Source organism: Palaemon carinicauda, chromosome 33 (genome assembly GCF_036898095.1).
Source record: "Palaemon carinicauda isolate YSFRI2023 chromosome 33, ASM3689809v2, whole genome shotgun sequence".
Lineage (NCBI taxonomy): Eukaryota > Metazoa > Arthropoda > Malacostraca > Decapoda > Palaemonidae > Palaemon > Palaemon carinicauda.
In genome coordinates, this window is record NC_090757.1 from 13,196,698 (window position 1) to 13,222,320 (window position 25,623).

The 25,623-nt window shown below is 44.7% G+C and overlaps 1 protein-coding gene across 2 annotated transcripts in view; it reads right to left on the reverse strand.

Annotated features, from left to right (window-relative positions):
* Positions 1-25,623, reverse strand: part of PGAP1 (GPI inositol-deacylase) — a 146,213-nt gene that overhangs the window by 110,917 nt on the left and 9,673 nt on the right. For both annotated transcript variants that reach the window (XM_068356771.1, XM_068356772.1), the window contains exons 3-4: positions 11,266-11,419; positions 5,779-6,002 (exon numbers count right to left, since the gene is read on the reverse strand). In XM_068356771.1, coding sequence (XP_068212872.1) covers positions 5,779-6,002; positions 11,266-11,419 — 378 coding nt within the window. The remainder of the gene's footprint in view (positions 1-5,778; positions 6,003-11,265; positions 11,420-25,623) is intronic.

Genomic DNA, 25,623 nt, shown 5'->3' on the forward strand with positions numbered 1-25,623 from the left:
GTACCCTTGATCTTCCTGTAGCTTCCTTGAACCAAACCTCGGGCCGTAACCGAGGAGGGAAAGAACCTGGTAAGCTCCCAGAGGAAGAGGTAAGCAGTCACCCCTTGTCCGATGGAGAAATCTTCAACGGAAAGCCCCCCCGCCAAAAATCCTTCCAGGGCGGGAGAAGGAGAGAGTACTAGTGCAGGAGAGGGGACCCTCGAGACCGACCTCTTGGGAACCAACTTCGCCCTGGGGGAAGTCACCACGAAGTCCACTCCTCTCTTTCTCTTCAGCGTAGGAGAGACAGCCGCTGGTTTGTTACCCTGGCCGGTGAGTGCTGGTTTCATAAACCTCATTAACGCCCGTGCCAGCGGATCAAACCATGTCTGCTGCTCCAAGGACACAGAGTCCGAAATCCTCGCTAAGGTGAAAGGGATCGGGCGATCCTTTGGAGAGGACACGACGGTTCCTGCCTGAAAAGAAGGTGGGAAGAATGCTGTACTGACCTGTCTTCGTCCTGCACTACCAACCTGTGCTTGGATGGAGGTGATCCCGAGTGCCGCCTAGGAGCACGCGTCCCTGCTGCTACCACCGGCTGTGGAATTCGCCGCGAACTATGGTCGCGCGAGGGCGAACGGTCGCGCAAAGGCGAATGGTCGCGCGGGCGCACAGGCGAGTGGTCGCGCGGGCGCGCAGGCGAGCGGTCGTGAGGGCGCGCAGGCGAGCGGTCGCGAGGGCGTGCAGGCGAGCGATCGCGCGGGCGCGCAGGCGAGCGATCGCGCGGGCGCGCAGGCGAATGGGCGTGACGGCGAGGGATCGTGCTGCCGCGTAGGTGAAGAAGATCGCTGGCGGTAAGCGATGGCGAGCAGCATGTGTAGGTGAATGATCGCGTGATAGGGTGCGATGGTGATCAGCATCCGCAAGAGGGCGATCGTTCAGGGTTGTGCGATGAGGAGCAGCATGCGAAGCGGGCAATCGTTCAGGGTTGTGCGATGGCGAGCAGCATGCGCAGGTGAATGATCGCGTGAAAGGGTGCGATGGTGATCAGCATCCGCAAGAGGGCGATCGTTCAGGGTTGTGCGATGAGGAGCAGCATGCGAAGCGGGCAATCGTTCAGGGTTGTGCGATGGCGAGCAGCATGCGCAGGTGAATGATCGCGTGAAAGGGTGCGATGGTGATCAGCATCCGCAAGAGGGCGATCGTTCAGGGTTGTGCGATGAGGAGCAGCATGCGAAGCGGGCAATCGTTCAGGGTTGTGCGATGGCGAGCAGTATGCGCAGGTGAATGATCGCGTGAAAGGGTGCGATGGTGATCAGCATCCGCAAGAGGGCGATCGTTCAGGGTTGTGCGATGAGGAGCAGCATGCGAAGCGGGCAATCGTTCAGGGTTGTGCGATGGCGATCAGCATCCGCAGTTGAGGGTCGCGCGATGGCGATCAGCATCCGCAGTTGAGGGTCGCGCGATGGCGATCAGCATCCGCAGTTGAGGGTCGCGCGATGGCGATCAGCATCCGCAGTTGAGGGTCGCGCGATGGCGATCAGCATCCGCAGTTGAGGGTCGCGCGATGGCGATCAGCATCCGCAGTTGAGGGTCGCGCGATGGCGATCAGCATCCGCAGTTGAGGGTCGCGCGATGGCGATCAGCATCTGCAGTTGAGGGTCGCGCGATGGCGATCAGCATCCGCAGTTGAGCTAGTAGCTGGCGAACCATGTTCCTTCAGAAGTGTTGGAGAACGTTGGCGTGCCAGCTGTAACACACGTGGGCGATCCGGAGATCGCTGGCGAGCTGATGATCGCTGACGAGCTGACGATCGCTGACGAGCTGATGATCGCTGACGAGCTGATGATCGCTGACGAGCTGATGATCGCTGACGAGCTGATGATCGCTGACGAGCAGAAGGCTACGCGTGGAAGCCCGCGCAAAGAAGAAGAGTCCTTGACCCCGACCTGAACCTAAGTTCTAGATCGCGAGGGCGAACGTGGGCGCACAGGGCACGTAACAGGAACTGCAGGGAAGATCATCTGAAAGCGCTGACGAACAGGAGAGCGCTGACGAACAGAAGGGCGCGCAGGGAAACCCTGACACGCAAGGGAAGAACCCCCGTGGGGGCAACCCTTTGCCCCGAAGGGATCGTTGTCCGCCGGGAGACTGATGTCCGTCGGAAGACCGCTGTCCGTCGGGAAGACCGTTGTCCGTCGGGAAGACCGTTGCCCGTCGGAAGACGAGATTAGACTGCTGTCCATCTGCACCAAGACGGAAGATCGAGAAAAAGAAGTTGTAGGCTGCAAACGGAGATTCAAAAAGGCGCCTCAAACACCCTTATAGGGAGATGAGAGGCCCTTACGACGAGGCGGACGGAGGGCCTTACGGCGAGGGAGGCCAACAGCAACAGCAACAGAAGAAACCTCCGAAGAGGAGTCTCTATGAGTGTACTCTCTCGCGAACGAAAGAGAAACACTTCGTGGAAGAGACTGGTCAGCCAGTGACCTAAAAGGGGCAATCCTCCGAAGAGGAGCTCCTGCAGTTGCCCAGCCCCTTGAGCGAAACTGCAGGTGCGACCGCTCAGCACCAAGAGCATAGTCGCACGAAAAAAAAGGCAAGAGAAGAACCCCCCAAAAGAGGAAAAGCTCAAGCCTGGACAGGAAAAAACTTCCCTCGGAAGGAAAGTTATCCGCCCAAGGAGGCAAGCCTCCTGACTGTTCTAAAATGAACTGGAGAGCTGTCCGTCGACACGGGAGTACTACCAGTAGAAGGAGACACGCCCCTGACGACAATACAAGGGGGAGGCAGCAACAGCCGAATCCCCAGGACTCAACCAGACAGCTCACACCGTTGCTATATTACAGAAACGAACTAGATCGGTAACTGTAAAAAATAAAACAAATAATATTAGTACACATTCATTCCCCCGGGAAGGCTCCGAAGAGGAATCCCGAGGAAAAGGAACAAGAATTACACAATAGGCACGTGCCCTCAAAACCACTTACACTCGCGGAAGGAGAGCTGTAACCAAAACAGAATTATAACAATTATAATTATGTAACTATGTAATTATGTAATTTAAAAATGAATGAACACTAAAGAAAAAAACGAAAACCCCGAAAGGAATCGTTCTACAAGCTGAAAAATTAACAACTACAATTAGATTCATAAACTAATTGAGACAAAATGTACGGCGTAGCAACCCCACCCACACGGGAAGGAAGCTACAAGGGCGTAGTAAAACATAGTAAAAGGGTGAACGACCTCAAGAGAGAGAGAGAGAGAAAGACCGAAGTCAAACTCGATCGCAACCCATAAAATTAGGCCGTGGTGGCCTAACTGCCGAGGCCTCCACGTAGATATCGTACACTACACACACACATCTGAAAAGGAAACTTACTTATTTCTATACTCAAATATATATACAAACATGAAAACATGTTTACATATATATTGAGTAAAAGAAAAGTAAGCGATTAAGTAAAGACAAAACAGACAATGGCTGCCAAGCGAGGACCAAGACAGAGACGTCTGTCACAGTCCGAGCCAAAAGTGAAAGTGAGTATTCACCTGTGTGTGAGGGGGAGGAGGGGTAGCTAGCTACCACTCCCCTACCCCCCCCGCTAACTAGCGCGGGGGTAATACACCCTCGTTAAATTCTAATGGCTCGCCATTTCAGCTACGCTAAAAGTAATACCCTTTGTAAATAGCGTGGTTTGTATTTCGGTTACGGAACAAATCATTAGTACACATTCATTCCCCCGGGAAGGCTCCGAAGAGGAATCCCGAGGGAAAGGAGACAAGAATTACACAACAGACACGTGCCCTCACAACCACTTACACTCACGGAAGGAGAGCTGTAACCAAAACAGAATTATAACAATTATAATTATGAAACTATGTAATTATGTAATTTAAAAATGAATGAACACTAAAGAAAGAACGAAAACCCCGAAAGGAATCGTTCTACAAGCTGAAAAATTAACAACTACAATTAGATTCATAAACTAATTGAGACAGACGTACGGCGTAGCAACCCCCCACACGGAAAGGAAGCTACAAGGGCGTAGTAACACGTAGTAAAAGGGTGAACGACCTTAAGAGAGAGAGAGAAAGACCGAAGTCAAACTCGATCGCCACCCATAAAATTACGCCGTGGTGGCCTAACTGCCGAGGACTCCACGTAGAATCGTGCACTACACACACAACTCTGAAAAGGAAACTTACTGATTTCTATACTCAAATATATATACAAACATGAAAACATGTTTACATATATATTGAGTAAAAGAAAAGTAAGCGATTAAGTAGACAAAACAAACAATTGCTGCCAAGAGAGGACCAAGACAGAGACGTCTGTCACAGTCCGAGCCAAAAGTGAAAGTGAGCATTCATCTGTGTGTGAGGGGGGGAAGGGGTAGCTAGCTACCACTCCCCTAACCCCCCCGCTAACTAGCGTGGGGGTAATACACCCTCGTTAAATTCTAATGGCTCGCCATTTCAGCTGCGCTAAAAGGTAAACCCAATGTAAATAGCGTGGTTTGTATTTCGGTTACGGAACAAATGCTATAAAGGCTACCTACATGAATCTTGTCCTGGAGAAATCCTGGAGAAAATTACACCATAGAAACTATCATAATGGGTTAGGAAGACCCTTCTCCCCCCCAGAAAGCCTTGTTCCACAGGGCTGTCAGAATAACTTCCTGTTTTTCTATGCTACAGAGAAGAACAAGGTTAACTGGGCAGTAGTTAGATAGGCCAAAATCTATATTTGTTGCCCCTGACCAGCTTTCTAACAAAGAATCTAAGATGACCATAAAAAATCCAAATATGTAATGAAAATCTTGGTAATCTTCGCATAATAAAAAATAATCAGGTACTTAAGTACTAAATACTTTTAAAATAAATAATTTTGTTAATGCCCAAAAAAGACGACATCAAGAAACTTAAGAAATACATTAATCTAACACTAAGAATAATGTGACGTTTAATACAATGTAAACAAATGAAAAGAAGAGTAGCAAAAGCACACAAATACCCTTGGATATATAACAACATTCCAGTTAACACAAAAAAGACAACTGAATAATAACATACACAAACAGAAAGTAAACACCTGTCATTTAAATACAGAGGGGTAAAGCTTCAGAAAAGTTAAAGAGCTTCAGAATTACAGAAAGTTCCTGCTGGACACAAGACGAAGCAAAGAAATGACGAGATGCAGGTGATAATTATCTCTTCTTTACAAAAGGAATCACATATGTCACCTAACAGCTGTTATGCTCTTTCATATTGAGCGAAACTCCGATTATCTCTCCACCCAGACAGGCAATAAAGTTATTTCAGTAATAGGTTTCTTCATATAAATACAGACATTCTTAAAATAAATGAAAGGAACTTATCACAGCAAATCCAATCTTAATTACAACCTCCTAGCTGTTTATATGTAAATAATCATTGTTTTATGTTCTTGTTTGTTTAGCATTTTTATCAGTAAGTTAATTTACCTCTTTGGCATTTGTTATTTTCTCTCGTTTTCAGATAAGGCATTCTGTTCTGTGGAAGCTTGTTTAGTTTAATAAGATTAAAGCTAATTTTGATTACAGATTCTACATTAATGTGTACATATTATGAAAAAATAAATACAAGTTTCTCATCTACATCAATGTCCTTTATGATAATAGGTCATCTCTCAGAGCTTATTTAATAAAAATAAAAGTTAGATTGCGGTATTAGGTAACAACAACAAAACACATAGTACAAAAAAGAAAAACATAAAATCCATTAAAAAGAGATTTATGAGACTTTACTTACCATAGAGTGACCCACAAGGACAATTGATTTTGGCTTCCTTACTCTATCATCATAAAGCTTTAGGATTCGTTTGATAGCGTAAGTAACAAATTCAGTTTGTCTTTTAAGTGCTGGGCCATAAAAAGCACCCAATTCTTCATTCAAGTCAACAGTGAAGAAATTAAAATGAAAGTCTGTCTCATCATCGAGAGCCTTACGATAAGCCACAGAAGCCAGTGATCGAACTGAAATGATAAGGAATAAATATCTTCTGTTATTAGGATGCCCTTAATACTGTACTTGATGTTTAGGAGGCACAATTTATGCAGCTGATTGCTGTAAAATTTACATTTAAACAATACTGTTCTGTTGTAAAGGAGCGGTTTTCATTATTATTAAAGAATTAATCAGTTTTACACTTAGAAACATGTACATTTCCATTTGTTTTGAAATATTCAAGCATTCCAAATTACATGCATTCTCAAATGGTGAATGAAAGAAAATTACAACTCGGTTTCTAAAAAAAGAAAAAATTAGATTTTAACAGTAAATTGATCCAAATTCTTACCTGATATTATAGTCATTACGCTTCAACCATCGAAGCGACCAACTTTTCGATCTTTAACAAAACAAAAATACAATCCCTCTTTTTCCTATCTCTCCCTCCCCCGTGATGCCCCGTAAACATAACTGATGGCGGTGCCATTGGCCAAACACACAAGCAGCCATCACAACTGCATATAACCAGTCATTCTATACCTGTACATTTTAACAATAATCTTGCCATAATTAAAAGAGGGAAGGAGGGAGGGAATTTAATAACTACCAGGTACTTAGATAATAAATCTCATTATCAAACTTTTATTCATTTAAATAAATCTTACCTGACAGTCATTCTACCAACTCTATTTAATTCATACTCAAACAAAATGTATACCTACTATCTTATGAACCTTATTAATGTCCCATGTTTGCCTTTAATACGTAAGGCTTAGTAAGTTTTCTGTGCTTTACCTTCTAAAAAGCTAAAAATGCTCAATTAACTTTTTACCCAGTCACCCAATCAAATCACCAAGCAGTTTTTCCGAGCAAAATAAGAGAAAACTGTAAGCTATTTACCTTCCATATTTGTAGGCTAGCTGTTTGAAAAATACCTCTGTTATTCTAAGCATTGCTATTGGACCTAAAGCCCAAATCTATCAACCACTAAATAAGAGTAATTTACATATTTTGTGAAACTGTTTTGGTACTTCACTAAGCTGTAACTATACTTTCAATCACTACGTCACTAGCTGAATACAAGCACTTGGTCTAGAAATGTCTGCCAAGGAGAGGATCAGGTACTAGAGCTGACCCGTTCTACTATATCAGATTCCGACTACATTTGGCATTCCTGATTTTCGTAACTAAAGACACTGATATACAAGAATTTTTCAAGCTCCAATAAAGAGAACATCCTCCAGCTTTGTTAAAACCCTTTTGAGTTGACCAAGCACCAGGGAAGTACACTGTACTGGGAAGAGCTATGACCGCTAGTACTGAACCAAAATACTACACCTTGTCTCTGTTGAAACACTGCTTACATTACTATCAACACAAAAAAAAAAAATCTCCCTATAATCTAAAATTGCTCATAGTTTCCACATCAAATAAACAAACCTACTTATAAACTATAAATAGTTGAGCAGCACTTACTATTCTTTAATAAAGATGTGTTGCAACCAACCAGCTTCACAACAATTTCCATAATAGATCTACAGGCTCCTGTACTTTTAATTTTGCAGGAAAAATGCTTCAAACTTATTGCGGGGAGAGTAGTTAGTAGCAGAAGAAACTGGTCTACACTTTTGCTTTTGGTAACTTTATAACAGCGTAAATATAAAAATAAAACGTATTTAACACACAGTTGTACAAATTTCTGGAGAAAATGGTGTATGATATAGCACCAAATAAAATCACTTCATTTAAAACTCATCAGTTGTGATACCCAGAGGAAAAATATCATCATAAATCCCTCCTAACCATTAGATTTATAAAATAACCCTGCTTTAAATTAGGAACCATTACTCGCTAGTCTAAATAGTCAAGTGTCAGTGCAGTTGTGATGGCAAAGGGTAGGGGATTATCCTTCTTACTGAATGCCACTAACCAACTGTCCCATAAAAATTTCCACTGTTGTTTCTATTAGTTACCAATAACTTGGCTTTATCGCTAACCTGTGGTACCACAACCTCCTCTGTCATATATTTTTCAAAATACTTTTAACCCTCCTGAATTATAAGTATTCTTGAAACCAGATAGAAGCATACCTTTTAACTCCTTCATAATCTACTACCAAACTACCAATAAAATCTTAATTCGAGCAAAATAGACCAGTCCAAGAAGAGAGTCCCAAGATGATTATGTATATTTAGTTCTGAGGATATAATGGTTGGTTGTGAGTTCATCAAGTTACCTATTGAGTCTACTGAGCATCGTATGGGAAGGGGAGATGGAAGAGAGAGGGTAGAAAATATTTCATTTTGTTAAAGTTAGTGAAGTTGATGGTTCTGATGGTTAAAGCATAATGATTACCAGGTAAGAGTGATTGATATAAATTGAGGCCTTTCATACACCATCTGAATAAACAGTTGCCAGCACAATAATATTGAATCTTCATTAGAATGGAACATATCAAATTAGAGAGAGAAAAAAAGAGAAAAACTTTAATAGGCTACTATTTTTCTATCATTTCTAATTTTAAAAAAAATATGAGATTTGAACACACTTTTCTTTTGTTGAAGTTTTTTATCCAATTGACGTTCCTTCTCAAATTGTATGATTTATTTTTAATATAAAAACTTAAAAAATTTTATGGAAAGTTGAAAAAGAATAGACAAATAATTCTACAGCTGGATCATTATCCTTTTTCATTCTGCTTCTCTTTTCATCCTGGCTTGATGTTTTACAGGTCACGTCCAAGTGCAATTAGGGGAAAACCACTGCTGCCTTTCGAAGTGAAAGATATGAGGCTAAATGGAAAAATAGAAGAAAGGGAATGGCAATGGAAGTAAATTAGATTATGAAAGTGGGAGTAACTAGGACCGAAGGACTGGATTGGATTTATGAATCTGGGTCCGAAAGGCCATTTAACAACAATATGCAACTAGGAGGAAAATGAACGATAAAAAAGGGGAAACAGAAGAATATTAGGATACAAAAAATGAATGCAGTCAAGAGCTGAAAAGACACTGCATAGACCTAGTAATGCCTTCAAGAGCACCTAGCTTTCAAACCCCTGCATCATTGAGTTGTTCTAGTTTTCATCTCTTATTGAAAGGAAAATCTTTTCAATCAGCCACAGGAGGATTTAGAAACTAAATGTTTGGCTGAACTATTTCAGTATAATCATATGATCTTTACACCTGGGATGAGATCATCACAATTTAAGAACACCAATATGTCTCCAATTATAAGTAGATGACAAAGACATCACCAATCTAATTGAAATTACATAATTATTCAAAGTTTCACACTAAACTAAACGCATTTATCGCTGAAATTGTGAGCTGCCCATTTAGAATATCAATAATGTGAGTCATTTATGAATGCAAGTTCTAAAAGTAATTTATTTTTCCTTAGTCATTAATTGTATTTGTTAGTTTATTAAAGTTTGCATTATTGGTTCTACTTTCACCTATAAGAAAGGTTAGTGTCTTGTTTAGTTTCTTTGACAACCATCATATGGATGAATAGGCTAAAAGGGCCTGGTAAGTACTTGGTTGTGTATCTGGTTCTTGGTCAATGAAGGAATCTTTCTCCCCCCAAAAGAGGAGATGGAGTCTGGAATGAAATACTGGCTAATGATCAGCAATGGGTTTGGCATTCATTCCACTATCTTTCCCTTGTTAAGGAGGGATGGGGGAAAACTACTACTTACAGAACTAACAATGGTGCTCAGAAATGCAGCTTACCAGTATCACTTGCAGATCCAGCATGTAATGGTACAACCACTTCATCCTTGAACAAAGAGAAGGAAAGAAGCAGCAGAAGAGACAGTCATTCCCCCTTTTCTCCACACTTACATTAAGGTTTAAAGGCCGCTCATAAATGGCAAAGGAAAGAGACAATAATACTGCCTTAGCAAGCAGGACAATGCCCTACAGACTGACCATAAATACATATGACCAGGGCACAAGCCCCTTCTCCACCCAAGCTAGGACCAGGTAGCCCTATAGGCTCCCTCAAACCACTCATTAGATCACAAGGATGGTGAGGCTGCAGATACTACAAGAAATTACTGTATAGAGTTTGAGCGGGACTCGATCTCCTGTCCAGCAGAATGCCAAGCAGGCACGCTTCCAATAGGCAATCACAGCACATTACAATAGACAAGATGCTTTCTACCCTCTGTTGGAACTGGGGCAAGAACAAGTGCTGAAGGACTTGCAGGTACAGTACTGTATGCTCCCTTAAATAGAAAGCTGTGAAGTTTGTTTGGCACTTCCAAATTCCTGCCTTCATCTCCTGGCTGATTGGAAGATTGTCTTAGAAGGCCCACGTGGGAAGTATAACACAGACTTCGTGAGCCCTCATTCAAGCTGGTACCTCAACATCATCAAGCCTCTTCTCATCATATCACAAAGCCAGAAAAGATGGTGGGCTCCGACACCTCTATTTTGGTTTGGCCAGTGCTAACAAAAAGTCGTTGATATTCAAGACCTGGGATGAGATATCAAGTTCTCTTCAGATAGCACAGCTGAGACCTCACATGTACATACAACTCGAAGTCAACCCTACTTATAAAAGCATGGGCGAGCAGAGATAAGCATGCCCTGCCATCATAATTCATAAAAGACGACGATTGGGATTCCATGTGAAAAAACTCCCATGAGTGAAGGCTTCTTCTAGATTCTCTTCTTCTTCTTCTTCTTCTTAGGAAAAGGAGGATAAGCATATGAATTTCTTTGCTGGTGGGATTAAAGGAGTGTTCCCATGTAAATATGCAAACAAATGAATTTCACCCTTATGCACTACTTCCCAAATTACTTCCATTGCTAAGATGACCAAACACCCCAATTCTCAATGGACCTTCTCCAGCAAATTGAGTGAAAAACATAAGGATCAACAGACAAAGGTGACAGGAGGAATCAACACACACTCCCTATATTGTTCAATGCATCATTGTTGCTTATGCACAACCTTACATTTTTTAGAAACATACTGGTACATACTCTTAATTAAGCATGCAATCATCAGCAATGTAATTGCACAGAAAAAAATTTTCAAACAAAATCTACAAGACAGTTGCGTTTTTATATACAGCTAATGGCAAGTAATTCCACCCATCTAGTATTTTGTTACAAGGCTTCAACAACAATTTTCCAGCTTGCACCAGGAATACTCCAATATAAAACATGATACTCTGTGTTCTTGTAGGAACAGAATAAAGTTTGTACGTACATCACAATGCTTCAAGGACCTACCAAACATGTACCTTACAAGTTACTTTGCATCTGAAAAACTTACCTTGCCTATATGAGCCTCCATTTCCAGGAATGAATAGAACAGGAATACCTGCATAAAAACCTCCTTTTAATATATCAGAATAATTGCCCTCTCCGTATGAATACAGATGATAATGGGGAAATAGCTTCTTTATATGTGCCGAGAAGGATACAGGCTGTAAACAAAGAGAAAATATAACAGTAAGGTCACTGAATTAATGAAACAATTAGTGTTGTGTATTAAAAATCTACAATTACATAAGATATATATTTAAAAAATGAAGAAACTTTTGCAGTTTTTACAAAGTGTGAAAGCGTCAGCATTTATTTAAATATACAACGTATATAAATGTAGGATTTTAATACCCAAGATTAATAGACACAGAGTGGTGTTTCACTAAAGTTAAAAGATTTAGTTATAAAAGATAATAAAAAAAATTTCATTAATGATAACCTAGCTTCTTAGATAAAACTACTCAACTGTAGAGTTGGACTGTTGCTTTGATGTTTCATATCATGAAATTCTGATTAATAATCCATTTTACATTTTCAAGCCTATAAAACATAGAGCAAAATACATTATGGAAAACACTTTTGCACATACAGTACAATACTGTATAGTTTTTTGCAGCCCATATCCGTAATTCATTTCTTCTACTGCAACTATTGCAAAATTTTAATTTTTTCAGGGTCATTACTTCTTTGCACCACACCATAGATATTTACCACAGAACCTATCCTCTCACACCCATGGAATACTGTGTAGAATTGATAATGTCTTGAGGTACAATTAACAAAATGAAAAATGAAGGAAACCTACCAACATGATACATGTAAAAAGTATTGTTGTAGAATATGTGAAAAACTAAATAAATATTCAAAGTTGCCCCATATCATTAAGCTAACACTTTGCTGTGGCCAGAAGATGAACATGAAAAATTACAAATTCGAAGATAATTTGTATTTTTCCTAACCATACAAACCTTAGCTATTTACATTGGGTTTACCTTTTAGCGTAGCTGAAATGGCGAGCCATTAGAATTTAACGAGGGTGTATTACCCCCGCGCTAGTTAGCAAGGGGGTAGGGGAGTGGTAGCTAGCTACCCCTCCCCCCCTCACACACCGGTGAATGCTTCACTTTCACTTAGAGGTAGGACTTGTCTTGGGGGACAGGGCTGGCGGGCAAATATATGTAAATAGCTAAGGTTTGTATGGTTAGGAAAAATACAAATTATCTTCGAATTTGTCATTTGTTCCGTAACCGAAATACAAACCACGCTATTTACATTGGGTGACTTACCCCTTAGGAAGGGTGGAAAGTCCCCAGCCATACTGGCTTTGGCTTTACCCGGGGACTCAGAATCCGAGTGAGTCGCACTCGAGAAAAGGAGTCCCTGCACCTCACAAGTTCCTTGCTCCGCAAGGAACCGTGTGGCCTACATAAGCTTGTGTGTGAAGGAAGAAGTGTGACCCGTCCTAGGCAGTTGACCTGGAGTTCCAGAAGGAACTCTGGGTTACGACGTTCCCAATACCACCTCGTCAGGGTATGGGGGACGCAACAGTATTGACTCAATACTCGGAACACAAGGAAGCATGGTTTACCTGCAGAGGTTTGAGGTCAGCTATGCAGAGACCAGGATGCTGCTTCCCAGTAGAGGGGATGATGAAGAAAGAAGTAAGGGCCAGACATACTTCTTTCGTTCATGCAGACTAAAACCTGATGATAATGCCCTCAACCTTCTGCTTCCTGTCCAAAAAGGAGCCTGAGGTTAGACCAGCTGTTGTGTAGCCACCACAGAGGGATAGAAACGTATCGATACTCCTGTGGGTCACGCCCTGCAGGAAACGGGCTGCAAAGGTCATTAGAAGCTTCCAGACTCCAGCTTGTAGCACCTGCGTCACAGAATAGTATTACTCGAAGGAGAGGGACGTTGTGATGTATCCGACATCGTGCTGTAGGGCGACGTGAAGGGGGAGGGTCTGGATTCAGGACGAGATGAATGTCCTTGAGTGCGAGCTGAAGAGGTATACTGGTGACTCTCCCCCGTGTCCTTCTTGTGCTCCCAACCCGGCTGCACGTGAGGACAAACTGCAGCTGTTCCCAAAGATAACCCCTAGATTCCTTTACTGGCAAGAAGGAGAAGGTTTTGGGTCATCAGATACAGAATGGTGACTCGAAATCTTGAAGGAATTGGACAGAAGGGCCGGGTCCCCAAGATTCTGAGTCTAGCCAACAACTCAGGAGCGAACCTGAATGTTGCCTTCCCCCATTCCTTAGAAAGGGCGGAGTCGTACGAGACCAAGAAGATTGCTTACACACTGGCCGCGGCCAGAGTGAGCAGGAGACCCAAGACGGAATACAATCAGAGGCCTGACGTAAAGGGTCTTGAGAAGATCTCTTAAGGGACTAAAAAGTCCGAGCCATGCTCCATGTTGGAGGACTCACTCCGACTAGGGCAGGGACGTTCGCAGCTTCGCCTGAGCGAGGAAAGGTCCAGCGGGAAGGAAAAAGTTATTCCTTTCAGCCTGAAGGTCAGGGAAAGGCTGAGCGACAGGTTTCATTGCCAAGAGCGGAAAGGAGTTTCCTCCCGCGAAAAGCAATAAGTTCGTTATTGCTGGAGAAGAGGCCTCAAGGGAAGAGGTATATCTCCCACGACACCAACCACAGAAGACTCTCCACTTCGCCTGGAAGACCCCTGCGGATAACTATCGCAGATGACGCGACCTCCGCCCCGCGACTGTAGCGGGTTGTCTCTTCTTGAGGAGGAGGCGTAGTGTCTCCAGGCATGAAGCCGAAGCGACGCCCCGGTTCGTGAAAGATGTTGCAGTGTGGTTGTTTGAGTAGCCTGTGCCATGGGAGAAGCTCTCCCGGGAGTTCCGTCAGGGGAAGCAGAGGGTCCGGAAACCGTTCTGCGTATAGTCCCAGTGGAGCTCTCAGGGCCATTGAAAGGTTGACAGACAACCTGGTCTTGTTGAGACCCATTCTCAACAGACAACAAAGGAGGGAAGACGCAGGCGTCGATGTTGTCCCACCATCACCGGAATGCATCTTGCTAAAGAGTCTCGGGGTCTGAGACTGGGGGGAAGAACAGCGGAAGCTTGAGGTTCCAAGCTGTCGCGATCAGGTCCCCCAGGCCAGGACTTGCTGGTTACTCTCTACGAGGCTCTGCTCGGATAGTCGGAGAGAACATTCCTCTACCCGGAATGAGAGAGCCGATGGTGGTATTGAGAGGATCTCAAATCATCTCAGTATCTCTACTACAAGCTGCGAAGGTATGAAAATGCGTCCCTTGCTGGTTAGAACACGCCAGTACCATGAAGTCGACGCTCACGGAGCGACTCGGCAGGAGCTGTAGGATCTGTAGAGGGGCCAGACTACGGCCCCTAAGCCTGCCTGAATGATGGAGAGGTATCCTTCAGGTCCTGACCATAGGCCTGGACCGGAACATGCCCCCCCCGCCCCCCTTTTCTTTGACGAGTCCAAGAACCGCATCAAAAATGTGGGGAAAGGACGAGAATATCCACTCCCATCAAGAGGTTCCATAGGTCAACACCCATTGCAGGTCTAATCGTTCCGCTGGTCCCATAGGGGCCAGAAAGTCCGGTTAATCGTTGCTTTGAAACCACCGGAACTTGGGACGACCCACAGGGAACTTATCCTGAGGCGACCATTCGGAACTTTAGACGGGTCTATGAGGAAAAGAGACCTAGGAAACGTTCCAAGGTAGGGCTGAAAGCTCTGCCTGACTGAAAACAGGTACTGCGACTCTCCTCAGCCTTGCCACAGTCAACTGATGGGAAGGCTCGGAGGAGGCGGCAACAGAATCTGGCGTCCCCAGGCGGTCACCCATCCCGACCAGACCCGACGTTGCTTAATCTTGCTGGACGGACGAGAAGCGGGGTTTCCAACGTGGTAAGGCCGTTGACTCAATATCATGGCTAGATACTCCAGATGTTGAGGCCAAAGAAGAGAAGGCTCCCAGCAAATTACCATGAACCCCCACTTATGGTAAGGATCCGGGAGCTTGTCCCGGCGTTGAAGAAGGTCGAACCCGAGCCTACCGGAGTTGACCAGACCTCTAAAAGGCGAAGGAGGCGGAAGCCTGCTCCTGAGCGACCATGAGAAAAGCAGGTAGAGTTCTCTGGGGAAAAACCTGCGATGCCACGGCGGGATCGCCACACTGCATCTTAAGCAGGAATACCTGTAGTCTAGGCTGAATTCCAAGAGCTTCCTGGAAAATGGATGGAATGGAAACTGAAAATACCCGTCCTTCCGATCCAGGGCCTAAGGAGTTCTGTCGCCTCGTTACCAGTCTGATTGATTCTGCTGTTCCACGCTGGACGAAGTTTGTTCGACAAACTTGATCAGAGCTGAGAGGTCGACTACGGAATTCCCGTCTCAGATACTTTCCTACGAGAAAGGATCGACTGAAGAAGCCGGGGGGTGAAGCCGTCGACGATACTGTGGAGGACCTTCTCCTAAGGCATGGATCATTCTGCCCAAACGGGCAAACTCTTGCCGACCCTATGGCGTAGAGGTTCAGTGACACTGAATTCGCTGACAGAGACGGCAGGCGCGATATCCTTGGCTGATCACGGAGATCGAGCAGGAATCGGCATCGGGAAGCTGCTATCCGGATGAGTAACCTTAGGCATCCTCCCAGTGTGAAACCTGCAAGGGGGGGGGTAGCCAATCCTAGAGTTCGTGAACTCTGTCGCTCCCTCTAGGATTATGCCCCCCCGGGAGAGCCTCCCGTGCTACCTGTTCCTGACAGGAGGGGACTGCTATTGGACACCTTGTCTCAGTTGTCGTAGCTGGTCCAAAAACTTAGGCCGACGAGGCTGAAAGAAAGAGGCGCTGGAGCCCTGCAGGGTCTGGAAGAAAGCGCCTTGGAGGAGTGAAAACGGAAGTCGACTTCCTCCGCACAATCGCTGTCTATGTCTCTGTCCTTGGGCACAAACAAGCTCTTCCCAAGGATGGAAGGGTGTCTGAGGTTGTCGACATCCACGGATGAGACACCCGAAAGGAAGCCCTCGGTCATTGCGTCCAGATGTCCAACATCGAGCTTGCCCGCAAGTTCGAAACTTGGCGACGAAACGCCAAGGTGCTTGAGCCCGAGAGGAGGAAAGTACCCATGATCTTCCTCTAGCTTCCTTGAACAAAACCTCGGGTCACAACCGAGGAGGGAAAGGACCTGGTAAGCCCCTTCCACGAGATGGAGAAGAGGAAGGGGTAAACCAGTACCCCTTGGCCGATGGAGAAATCTCGAACGGAAAGCTCCCTGGCAAAACCCTTCCAGGGAATGACGGGGAAGAGCTAACCCAGGTTCTGGAAAGAAGAATGTTGCTCAGACCTCCCTGAAGATTCTTCCTGCTCTTGCAAGTGCCATGCTCTGCGTTTACGGGGTGAGGCCGTGTTCTGGAAAACGCTCCAGAAGACTCGCAAGGCTGGCCATGCTGCGAAACCCCAACGGGAATCGCGGTAGCAACTGCCCTGGCGCTCGCGCGATGGTAAATCAATGATTTGCGCGTGGCCGAACATGAAAGCGCCCATGCGCGGGCACGCAGGAACGCAAACGAAAGTGCGCGAAGGAGCGCAGAAGGAGGGCGAGAGCTGGTGGTCGGCGAGCGATGACCAGTAGGCGAGCAATGGATACTGCAGGAATCAAGCTGACGTTCGCGCGGCGGAGCACCGTCGGCCGGCCTGCGCGACGGAATACCATTGGTTTGCGCGCGGGCGAACATTGGAGAGCATGTGCGCGGTCGCGCATGAGCGTAGGCGCGCGGCCACGTGGGCGTGCGGATGCACAGGCACGTGGGCGCGCGGGTGAGCGCAGGCGGTCGGGAGACCGATGACGCGTAGGCGGGCGATGGCGCGTTGACGAGCGATGGCGCGTTCTGGCGAGCGAAGGCGCGTTGGCAAGCGATGGCGCGTTGGCAAGCGATGGCGCGTTGGCGAGCGGTGGTGCGTTAACAAAACGCTAGCACGCAGGTGAAGAATCGCACGGGCGCGTAGGCGATTGCCAACGCGAGAGAGACTAGTGATGGTTAGCGTGCATCGCGCTAACAGAAGGCACGCAGGTGCATCAGGAAGGTGAGCGCTGAAGCAAGCTGTTAATCAGGCGATCCTAGACGGTCAGAAAAAACCGTTGGCGTCCATTGGTGCGTGGCAGAAAAGGGCGCGCAGATGTGCGCTGGCGATTGAAGAAAGCTGGCGCACAAAAGGACAGAAGTAAAGGTGAGCGCTGACGAGCAGAAGGAAGATCTACGGCAAGACTCAGCTACCGGAGATCGTGGTCCACAGCAGGCAAGCGCTAGATCGCTACTGATGTTGTCCAGGGAAACTGACATGCGTGGCAGATCGATGTCCAGGGAAACTGTCACGCATGGCAGATCGTTGGCGATCGTTGACGCGTAGCGAGCAGAAGGCAACGCGTGGAAGCCTGTGCGTAGAAGAAGAGTCCTTGTCCAAGACCTGAACCGAAGTTCTAGATCGTGAGGGCGAACGTGGGCGCAAGGGGCTGGGCAACTGCAGGAGCCCCTCTTCGGAGGATTGCTCCTTTTAGGTCACTGGCTGACCCGTCTCTTCTACGAAGTGTTTCTCTTTCATTCGCGAGAGAGTACACTCATAGAGACTCCTCTTCGGAGGACTCTTCTGCTGTTGTTGCTGTTGGCCTCCTTCGCCGTAACAGGAACCAACAGGAACAGCAGAGACGATCATCATGAGAGCGCTGACGAACAGGAGAGCGCTGGCGAACAGGAGCGCGCTAGCGATCAGGAAAGCGCTGATGAGCAGGAGAGCGCCTGTGTGCTAACACTGAGCAGGAGAGCGCCTGTGCGCTAACACTGAGCAGGAGAGCAGGAGAGCGCCTGTGCGCTAACACTGAGCAGGAGAGAACACCGCAGAAGGGCGCGCAGGGGAACCCTGACACGCAAGGGAAGAACCCCCGTGGGAGGCAACCCTTTGCCCCGAAGGGATCGTTGTCCGTCGGGAGACTGATGTCCGTCGGAAGACCGTTGTCTGTCCATCGGGAGACCGATGTCCGTCGGAAGACCGTTGTCCGTCGGAAGACTGTTGTCCGTCGGGAAGACCGTTGCCCGTCGTAAGACGAGGTCAGACTGCTGTCCATCTGCACCAGGGGCGAAGATCAAGAAGAAGGAGTTGCATACGGAGATTCAAAAAGGCGCCTCTTAGCACCCTTATAGGGAGAAGGGAGGCCCTTACGACGTAGCGGACGGTGAGCCTTACGGCGAAGGAGGCCAACAGCAACAACAGCAGAAGAGTCCTCCGAAGAGGAGTCTCTATGAGTGTACTCTCTCGCGAACGAAAGAGAAACACTTCGTAGAAGAGACGGGTCAGCCAGTGACCTAAAAGGAGCAATCCTCCGAAGAGGGGCTCCTGCAGTTGCCCAGCCCCTTGAGCATAACTGCAGGTGCGACCGCTCAGCACCAAGAGCATAGTCGCACGAAAAAAAGGCAAGAGAAGAACCCCCCAAAAGGGGAAAAAACTCAAGCCTGGACAGGAAAAACTTCCCTCGGAAGGAAAGTTACCCACCCAAGGAGGCGAGCCTCCTGAGTGTTCTAAAATGAACTGGAGAGCTGTCAATCGTCACGGGAGTACTTCCAGAAGAAGGAGACACGCCCCTGACGAAGATCTATAGGGGAGGCAGTAACAGCCGAAACCCCAGGCCTCAACAAGACAGCTCACTCCGTTGTTACATTACAGAAACGAATTAGATCGGTAACTAAAAAAATAAAACAAAATCATTAGTTAACATTCATTCCCCCGGGAAGGCTCCGAAGAGGAATCCCGAGGGAAAGGAACACAAGAATTACACAACAGGCACGTGCCCTCACAACCACTTACACTCACGGAAGGAGAGCTGTAACCAACACAGAATTATAACAATTATAATTATGTAACTATGTAATTATGTAAGATAAAAATGAAAGAACACTAAAGAAAGAACGAAAACCCCGAAAGGAATCGTTCTACAAAGCTGAAGAATCAACAAATACAATTAGATTCATAAACTAATTGAGACAAAACGTACGGCGTAGCAACCGCCCCACATGGGAAGGAAGCTACCGTAGTAAGTAACGTAGTAAAAGGGTGAACGACCTCAAGAGAGAGAGAGAGAAAGACCGAAGTCAAACTTGATCGCGACCCATGAAATTACACCATGGTGGCCTAACTGCCGAGGGCTCCACGGAGATATCGTACACTACACACACAAGCACAAACTCTGAAAAGGAAACTTACTGATTTCTATACTCAAATATATACATAAACATGAGAAAATGTTTACATATATATTGAGTAAAAGAAAAGTAAGTGATTAAGTAAAGACAAAACAAACAAACAAACAAACAAAGGCTGCCAAGCGAGGACTAAGACAGAGACGTCTGTCCATGTCCGAGCCAAAAGTGAAAGTGAAACATTCACCGGTGTGTGAGGGGGGGGAGGGGTAGCTAGCTACCACTCCCCTACCCCCCTGCTAACTAGCGCGGGGGTAATACACCCTCGTTAAATTCTAATGGCTCGCCATTTCAGCTATGCTAAAAGGTAAACCCAATGTAAATAGCGTAGTTTGTATTTCGGTTACGAAACAAATATAGTGTTTTGCATGAGACTCTATCAGATACAGTGATACCTCGGTAGTCGAACGACTCTATACTCGAACAATTCGGAGTTCGACCAAAATTTTCGAGAAATTTTTGCTGCGGTGCTCGACCAAAAATTCGGTACTCGACCAGCCGAACACGTGACGACCGCATGGGCTTTGTGATGATCGCGCCATCTCGGCCACTCTCGCTTGTTCGGGAAGCATCAGTTCTCTCGAGAGCGTCACTCAGACAACGCGCGATCAGCATTCGTTGTGATTTAGTGATTTTCAGTGCTTTTAATTGCTTTTTTAGCTTTCATAATGAGTCCCAAGAAAGTAATGAGTGTTAAGGGGAAGGAGAAGAGGAAAACAGTGCGAACAACGATCGAGTTGAAGAAGGAAATTATAGCGAAATATGAGAATGGTGTACGAGTGTCCGATTTAGCGGTAGAATACGGAATGGCGAAGTCGACCATTTCTACGTTTTTAAAGCATAAAGAAATGATTAAGAAGGCGAATGTTGCAACGGGAGTTACGGCGGTAACTAAGCAAAGGCCACAAGTGATTGAGGAGATGGAAAAGTTGCTTTTAATATTTATTAAAGAAAAACAGTTGGCCGGGGAAAGTGTTAGTGAAGCGTTCATTTGTGAAAAAGCGTTGCATATCTATGAAGAATTAGTGAAGAAAAGTCCGAGTACCAGTGAAAGTGATTCATTTACATTTAAAGCGAGCAGGGGTTGGTTTGAAAAGTTTCGTAATAGAACAGGTATTCGTAATAGAACAGGTATTCATCATTTTTGAAGAATACTGCAGAGGAGGAAGAAACAATTAACAATAGACCAGTTTTTCACAAAAGAAAAGAAAGCTGCTACATCAAAGCCTGTTTCTCCTCCAAAGAAGAGAAGAAACCCCTGAAATAGATCTGCCCACCCTTTCATTGGAGAGAGAAACAACTCCTGAAGGAGAACTACCCCGCCACATCATGGAAGGGGACTCTCCTTCCAAGCAGTAACCTCCCCCTTCCATCCTCTCCACATCCATCCCTGTATGCCATCGAACCGCTGCTCAAAGGTATGTTCACTACAGTACAGAAAATGGTTTAAAATTGTTTTATTTTAGTACAGTAAATGGTTTAAAATTGTTTTATAGGATTTTCTGACCAATTTCATACACATTTAGATAATTATTGTTGTTTAGGTACACGTTTTATTAATATTTTGGGCCTGTTCGAGTGCTTGGGAACGGAATAGAATATATACCATTATTTCTTATGGGGAAAAAAAATTCGGTACTCGAACAAATCGGAGGTCGAACACGGATCTCGAACGGATTATGGTCGAGTACCGAGGTATCACTGTACTAATTAATTTGACTATAACAAGTCAATGGGATTCCTTTCATTTCACTAGAATTGCAATAGAGTATGTCTTAAGCAAAAAGAATATGAGTATCAGAAATGTGGCATACATTATAGGGTGGCATCACTTTTAATAAAACTCAGACGAGATAGCATTAACTGGCTTTACAGATTGAGATACTAATTCAGTACTCAAAAAAATACTTAAAAAGGGTTAAAGCACATCAGATTTTCACAAGAGGATAAAATCTTCAAAAGACAACGTTTTGTTCACAACCAGTTAAATGGCAGTGATTACTCAGATAGGTGAACAGTTTATAGTACTTGTAATGTAGAGAACCCAAATTTTCAAGAATATAAAGAGAGAAAAATTAGAAAGAGCCATTTTCATGGAAAATTAATAAGTATCATTCCAGATCAACCTTAATTTTGTGAAAAAATACTCCCATTACAACATAAGAGGTCATAAATCTTTGCATATCATATATTGATTTCATAAGACATACTACTGTACATGACTTATTTTGGCATTTAGGAAATCCACTTCAATTCCGTGCATACTGATGAACCTTCTGGCTATTTAGTTCCCTAAACAACTGGCCATTGGCCCTTAATGTAATTCATGTATGAAGCGGCCTTGTAATAAAGTTCTTGTCTCGTTTGTTTTGGTAACAATTTGACAAGACAAAATATTTTTGAAAATTTAAAGCTATCATTCTACTCAAGGCACACCGTTCTAAATTGCACACATACAAAGAAACATAGAAAAGCAATGTTAAAGTGAAAAATAACACTAGTTAAATATGACAAATTCGAAGATAATTTGTATTTTTCCTAACCATACAAACCTTAGCTATTTACATTGGGTTTACCTTTTAGCGTAGCTGAAATGGCGAGCCATTAGAATTTAACGAGGGTGTATTACCCCCGCGCTAGTTAGCAGGGGGGGAGGGGAGTGGTAGCTAGCTACCCCTCCCCCCCTCACACACCGGTGAATTGCTTCACTTTCACTTAGAGGTAGGACTTGTCTTGAGGGACAGGGCTGGCGGGCAAATATATGTAAATAGCTAAGGTTTGTATGGTTAGGAAAAATACAAATTATCTTCGAATTTGTCATTTGTTCCGTAATCGAAATACAAACCACGCTACAGTGAACCCTCGCTACTTCGCGGTTCGACCATCGCGGATTCACCACTTCGCGGATTTTTTTCATAACCCATGTATATACATATATCGCGGATTTTCCGGAAATATCGAAAATACCGCGATGTGACCGATGGTGCGAGATTGGAGAAAGTAAGGAAAATTGAATCATGATCGATTTTCAATATAAATGAAACTTTGAGGAGCAACAAAGATATCATTTGTTAGAGAGATAGAGAGAGGTAAGGAATGGGAGGTAGTGAAAAGTAGCCCACAGAGAGAGAGAGAGAGAGAGAGAGAGAGAGAGAGAGAGAGAGAGAGAGAGATAGGTAGAGAGAGAGAGAGAGAGAGAGAGATAGGTAGAGAGAGAGAGAGATAGAGGGGGGTTTAAATGTAATAAACAAAAAAATTTGATAGGTTATAACACATTGGTGCTTATGTAATATCAACTGTATACTGTAGACGGTTTGAATAAGTTAAGAAATGGTATAAACGATACTTTGTTAGTGTATTCGTACACACTCAAGAGCGGCAGCTAGATGACAGCTGATCTAATCACAGCCAAAAGTAAAACAAAAAGAAGTCAACAATACTCGATTTTTAAAACACACCCGAAATTTAAAAACAAAAGTACACGCTTTCTTAATGTGCAATTAACTATTTAAAGAGTGGCAATTTTCTAGAATAAAATGATATTTCCCAAAAAATAGTGGTTTGCTGATGAAATCGGATGCCGTATTTTTAGCTATGATTGAAATGGATGTAGACTCGGCCTAATTTTTTCGTTTCGTATTTAATTGACACTAAGAAAACTAATTTTAGTTTCTTCATCTAAATGTAAGTATTGTATAACACGAAGAGAGAGAGAGAGAGAGAGAGAGAGAGAGAGAGAGAGAGAGAGAGAGAGAGAGAGAGAGAGAGAGAGAGAGAGAGAGAGAGAGAGAGATGAATCAGCTGTTGTAATCAAATGGCGTGTTTTTGTTTCGTGAGAATTTCATCGCCACGACTATAACAACAACATACTGTACTGAACTTTACAGTATTATACAGACTACTGTAATATGATAAAGTAAAATATTTGTAATCTATTTTATATGAAATGGGGCTATTTTTTTTTTTGTTTAAAATTTACATTTACATATGTAAAACAACTCTCTCTCTCTCTCTCTCTCTTAGATTGTTTTCCTGCTTTGCTACGTATGTATGATTTTATATAGATACGGTAAATAATATTTGTAATAACATATTTTATAAAAGCTTTTACTGTAATATCATTATTTATCACTTTCATCATGCGCGTTAAATTCCTTAGTTTGTTTACTGAGCGTACTTTATGACGCCGTCGTTTAAGGCGGCGTCATAAAGAAAAACATTTAATTTGGAAGTCCTAAGAAAAATTAAGTAAAACATTAGTAATAACCAAATCAACATACTGTACTGAATAATCAATATAATGAATGCAAAAGCTAACCTATACACAGATGTGTAAATGCGTTTGTTTCTTCATTATGATCAGAGATAAACATAAACAAAACATTGGTTGCCATTTTTTATCGTGCTATTTGGCGTGTTTAGGAAACGCATGATATAAAATCGCCTTTAATATTTGTGCCTGTTTTAGTTTAGGGTACTGTAGTACATGCATTAAGTGTTCTGTACATTAAAGGGTAGTTTGTTAACAGTACTACGTACAAGGGAAGGTTTTAAAAGTCTGAATATATATGTTAAATAAATAGGTAAATATGGTGTCACTACTTCGCGGATTTTCACCTATCGCGGCCGGGTCTGGAACCTATCTACCGCGATAAACGAGGGTTCACTGTATTTACATTGGGTGACTTACCCCTTAGGAAGGGTGGAAAGTCCCCAGCCATACTGGCTTTGGCTTTACCCGGGGACTCAGAATCCGAGTGAGTCGCACTCGAGAAAAGGAGTCCCTGCACCTCACAAGTTCCTTGCTCCGCAAGGAACTGTGTGGCCTACATAAGCTTGTGTGTGAAGGAAGAAGTGTGACCCGTCCTAGGCAGTTGACCTGGAGTTCCAGAAGGAACTCTGGGTTACGACGTTCCCAATACCACCTCGTCAGGGTATGGGGGACGCGACAGTATTGACTCAATACTCGGAACACAAGGAAGCATGGTTTACCTGCAGAGGTTTGAGGTCAGCTATGCAGAGACCAGGATGCTGCTTCCCAGTAGAGGGGATGATGAAGAAAGAAGTAAGGGCCAGACATACTTCTTTCGTTCATGCAGACTAAAACCTGATAACAATGCCCTCAACCTTCTGCTACCTGTCCAAAAAGGAGCCTGAGGTTAGACCAGCTGTTGTGTAGCCACCACAGAGCGATAGAAACGTATCGATACTCCTGTGGGTCACGTCCTGCAGGAAGCGGGCTGCGAAGGTCATTAGACGCTTCCAGACTCCAGCTTGTAGCACCTGCGTCACAGAGTAGTATTACTCGAAGGCGAGGGACGTTGCGATGTATCTGACATCGTGCTGTAGGGCGACGTGACAGGGGAGGGTCTGGATTCAGGTCGAGATGAATGTCCTTGAGTCCGGGCTGAAGAGGTATACTGGCGACTCTCCCCTGTGTCCTTCTTGTGCTCCCAACCCGGCTGCACGTGAGGACAAACTGCAGCTGTTCCCAAAGATAACCCCTTGATTCCTTTACTGGTAAGAAGGAGAAGGTTTTGGGTCATCTGATACAGAATGGCGACTCGAAATCTTGAAGGAATTGGACCGAAGGGCCGGGACCCCAAGATTCTGAGTCTAGCCAACAACTCAGGAGCGAACCTGAATGTTGCCTTCCCCCATTCCTTAGAAAGGGCGGAGTCGTACGAGACCAAGAAGATTGCTTACACACTGGCCGCGGCCAGAGTGAGCAGGAGGCCCAAGACGGAATACAATCAGACCCCTGACGTAAAGGGTCTTGAGAAGATCTCTTAAGGGACTAAAAAGTCCGAACCATGCTCCATGTTGGAGGTCTCACTCCGACTAGGGAAGGGACGTTCGCAGCTTCGCATGAGCGAGGAAAGGTCCAGCGGGAAGGAAAAAAGTTATTCCTTTCAGCCTGAAGGTCAGGGAAAGGCTGAGCGACAGGTTTCATTGCCAAGAGCGGAAAGGAGTTTCCTCCCGCGAAAAGCAATAAGTTCGTTATTGCTGGAGAAGAGGCCTCAAGGGAAGAGGTATATCTCCCACGACACCAACCACAGAAGACTCTCCACTTCGCCTGGTAGACCCCTGCGGATGACTATCGCAGATGACGCGACCTCC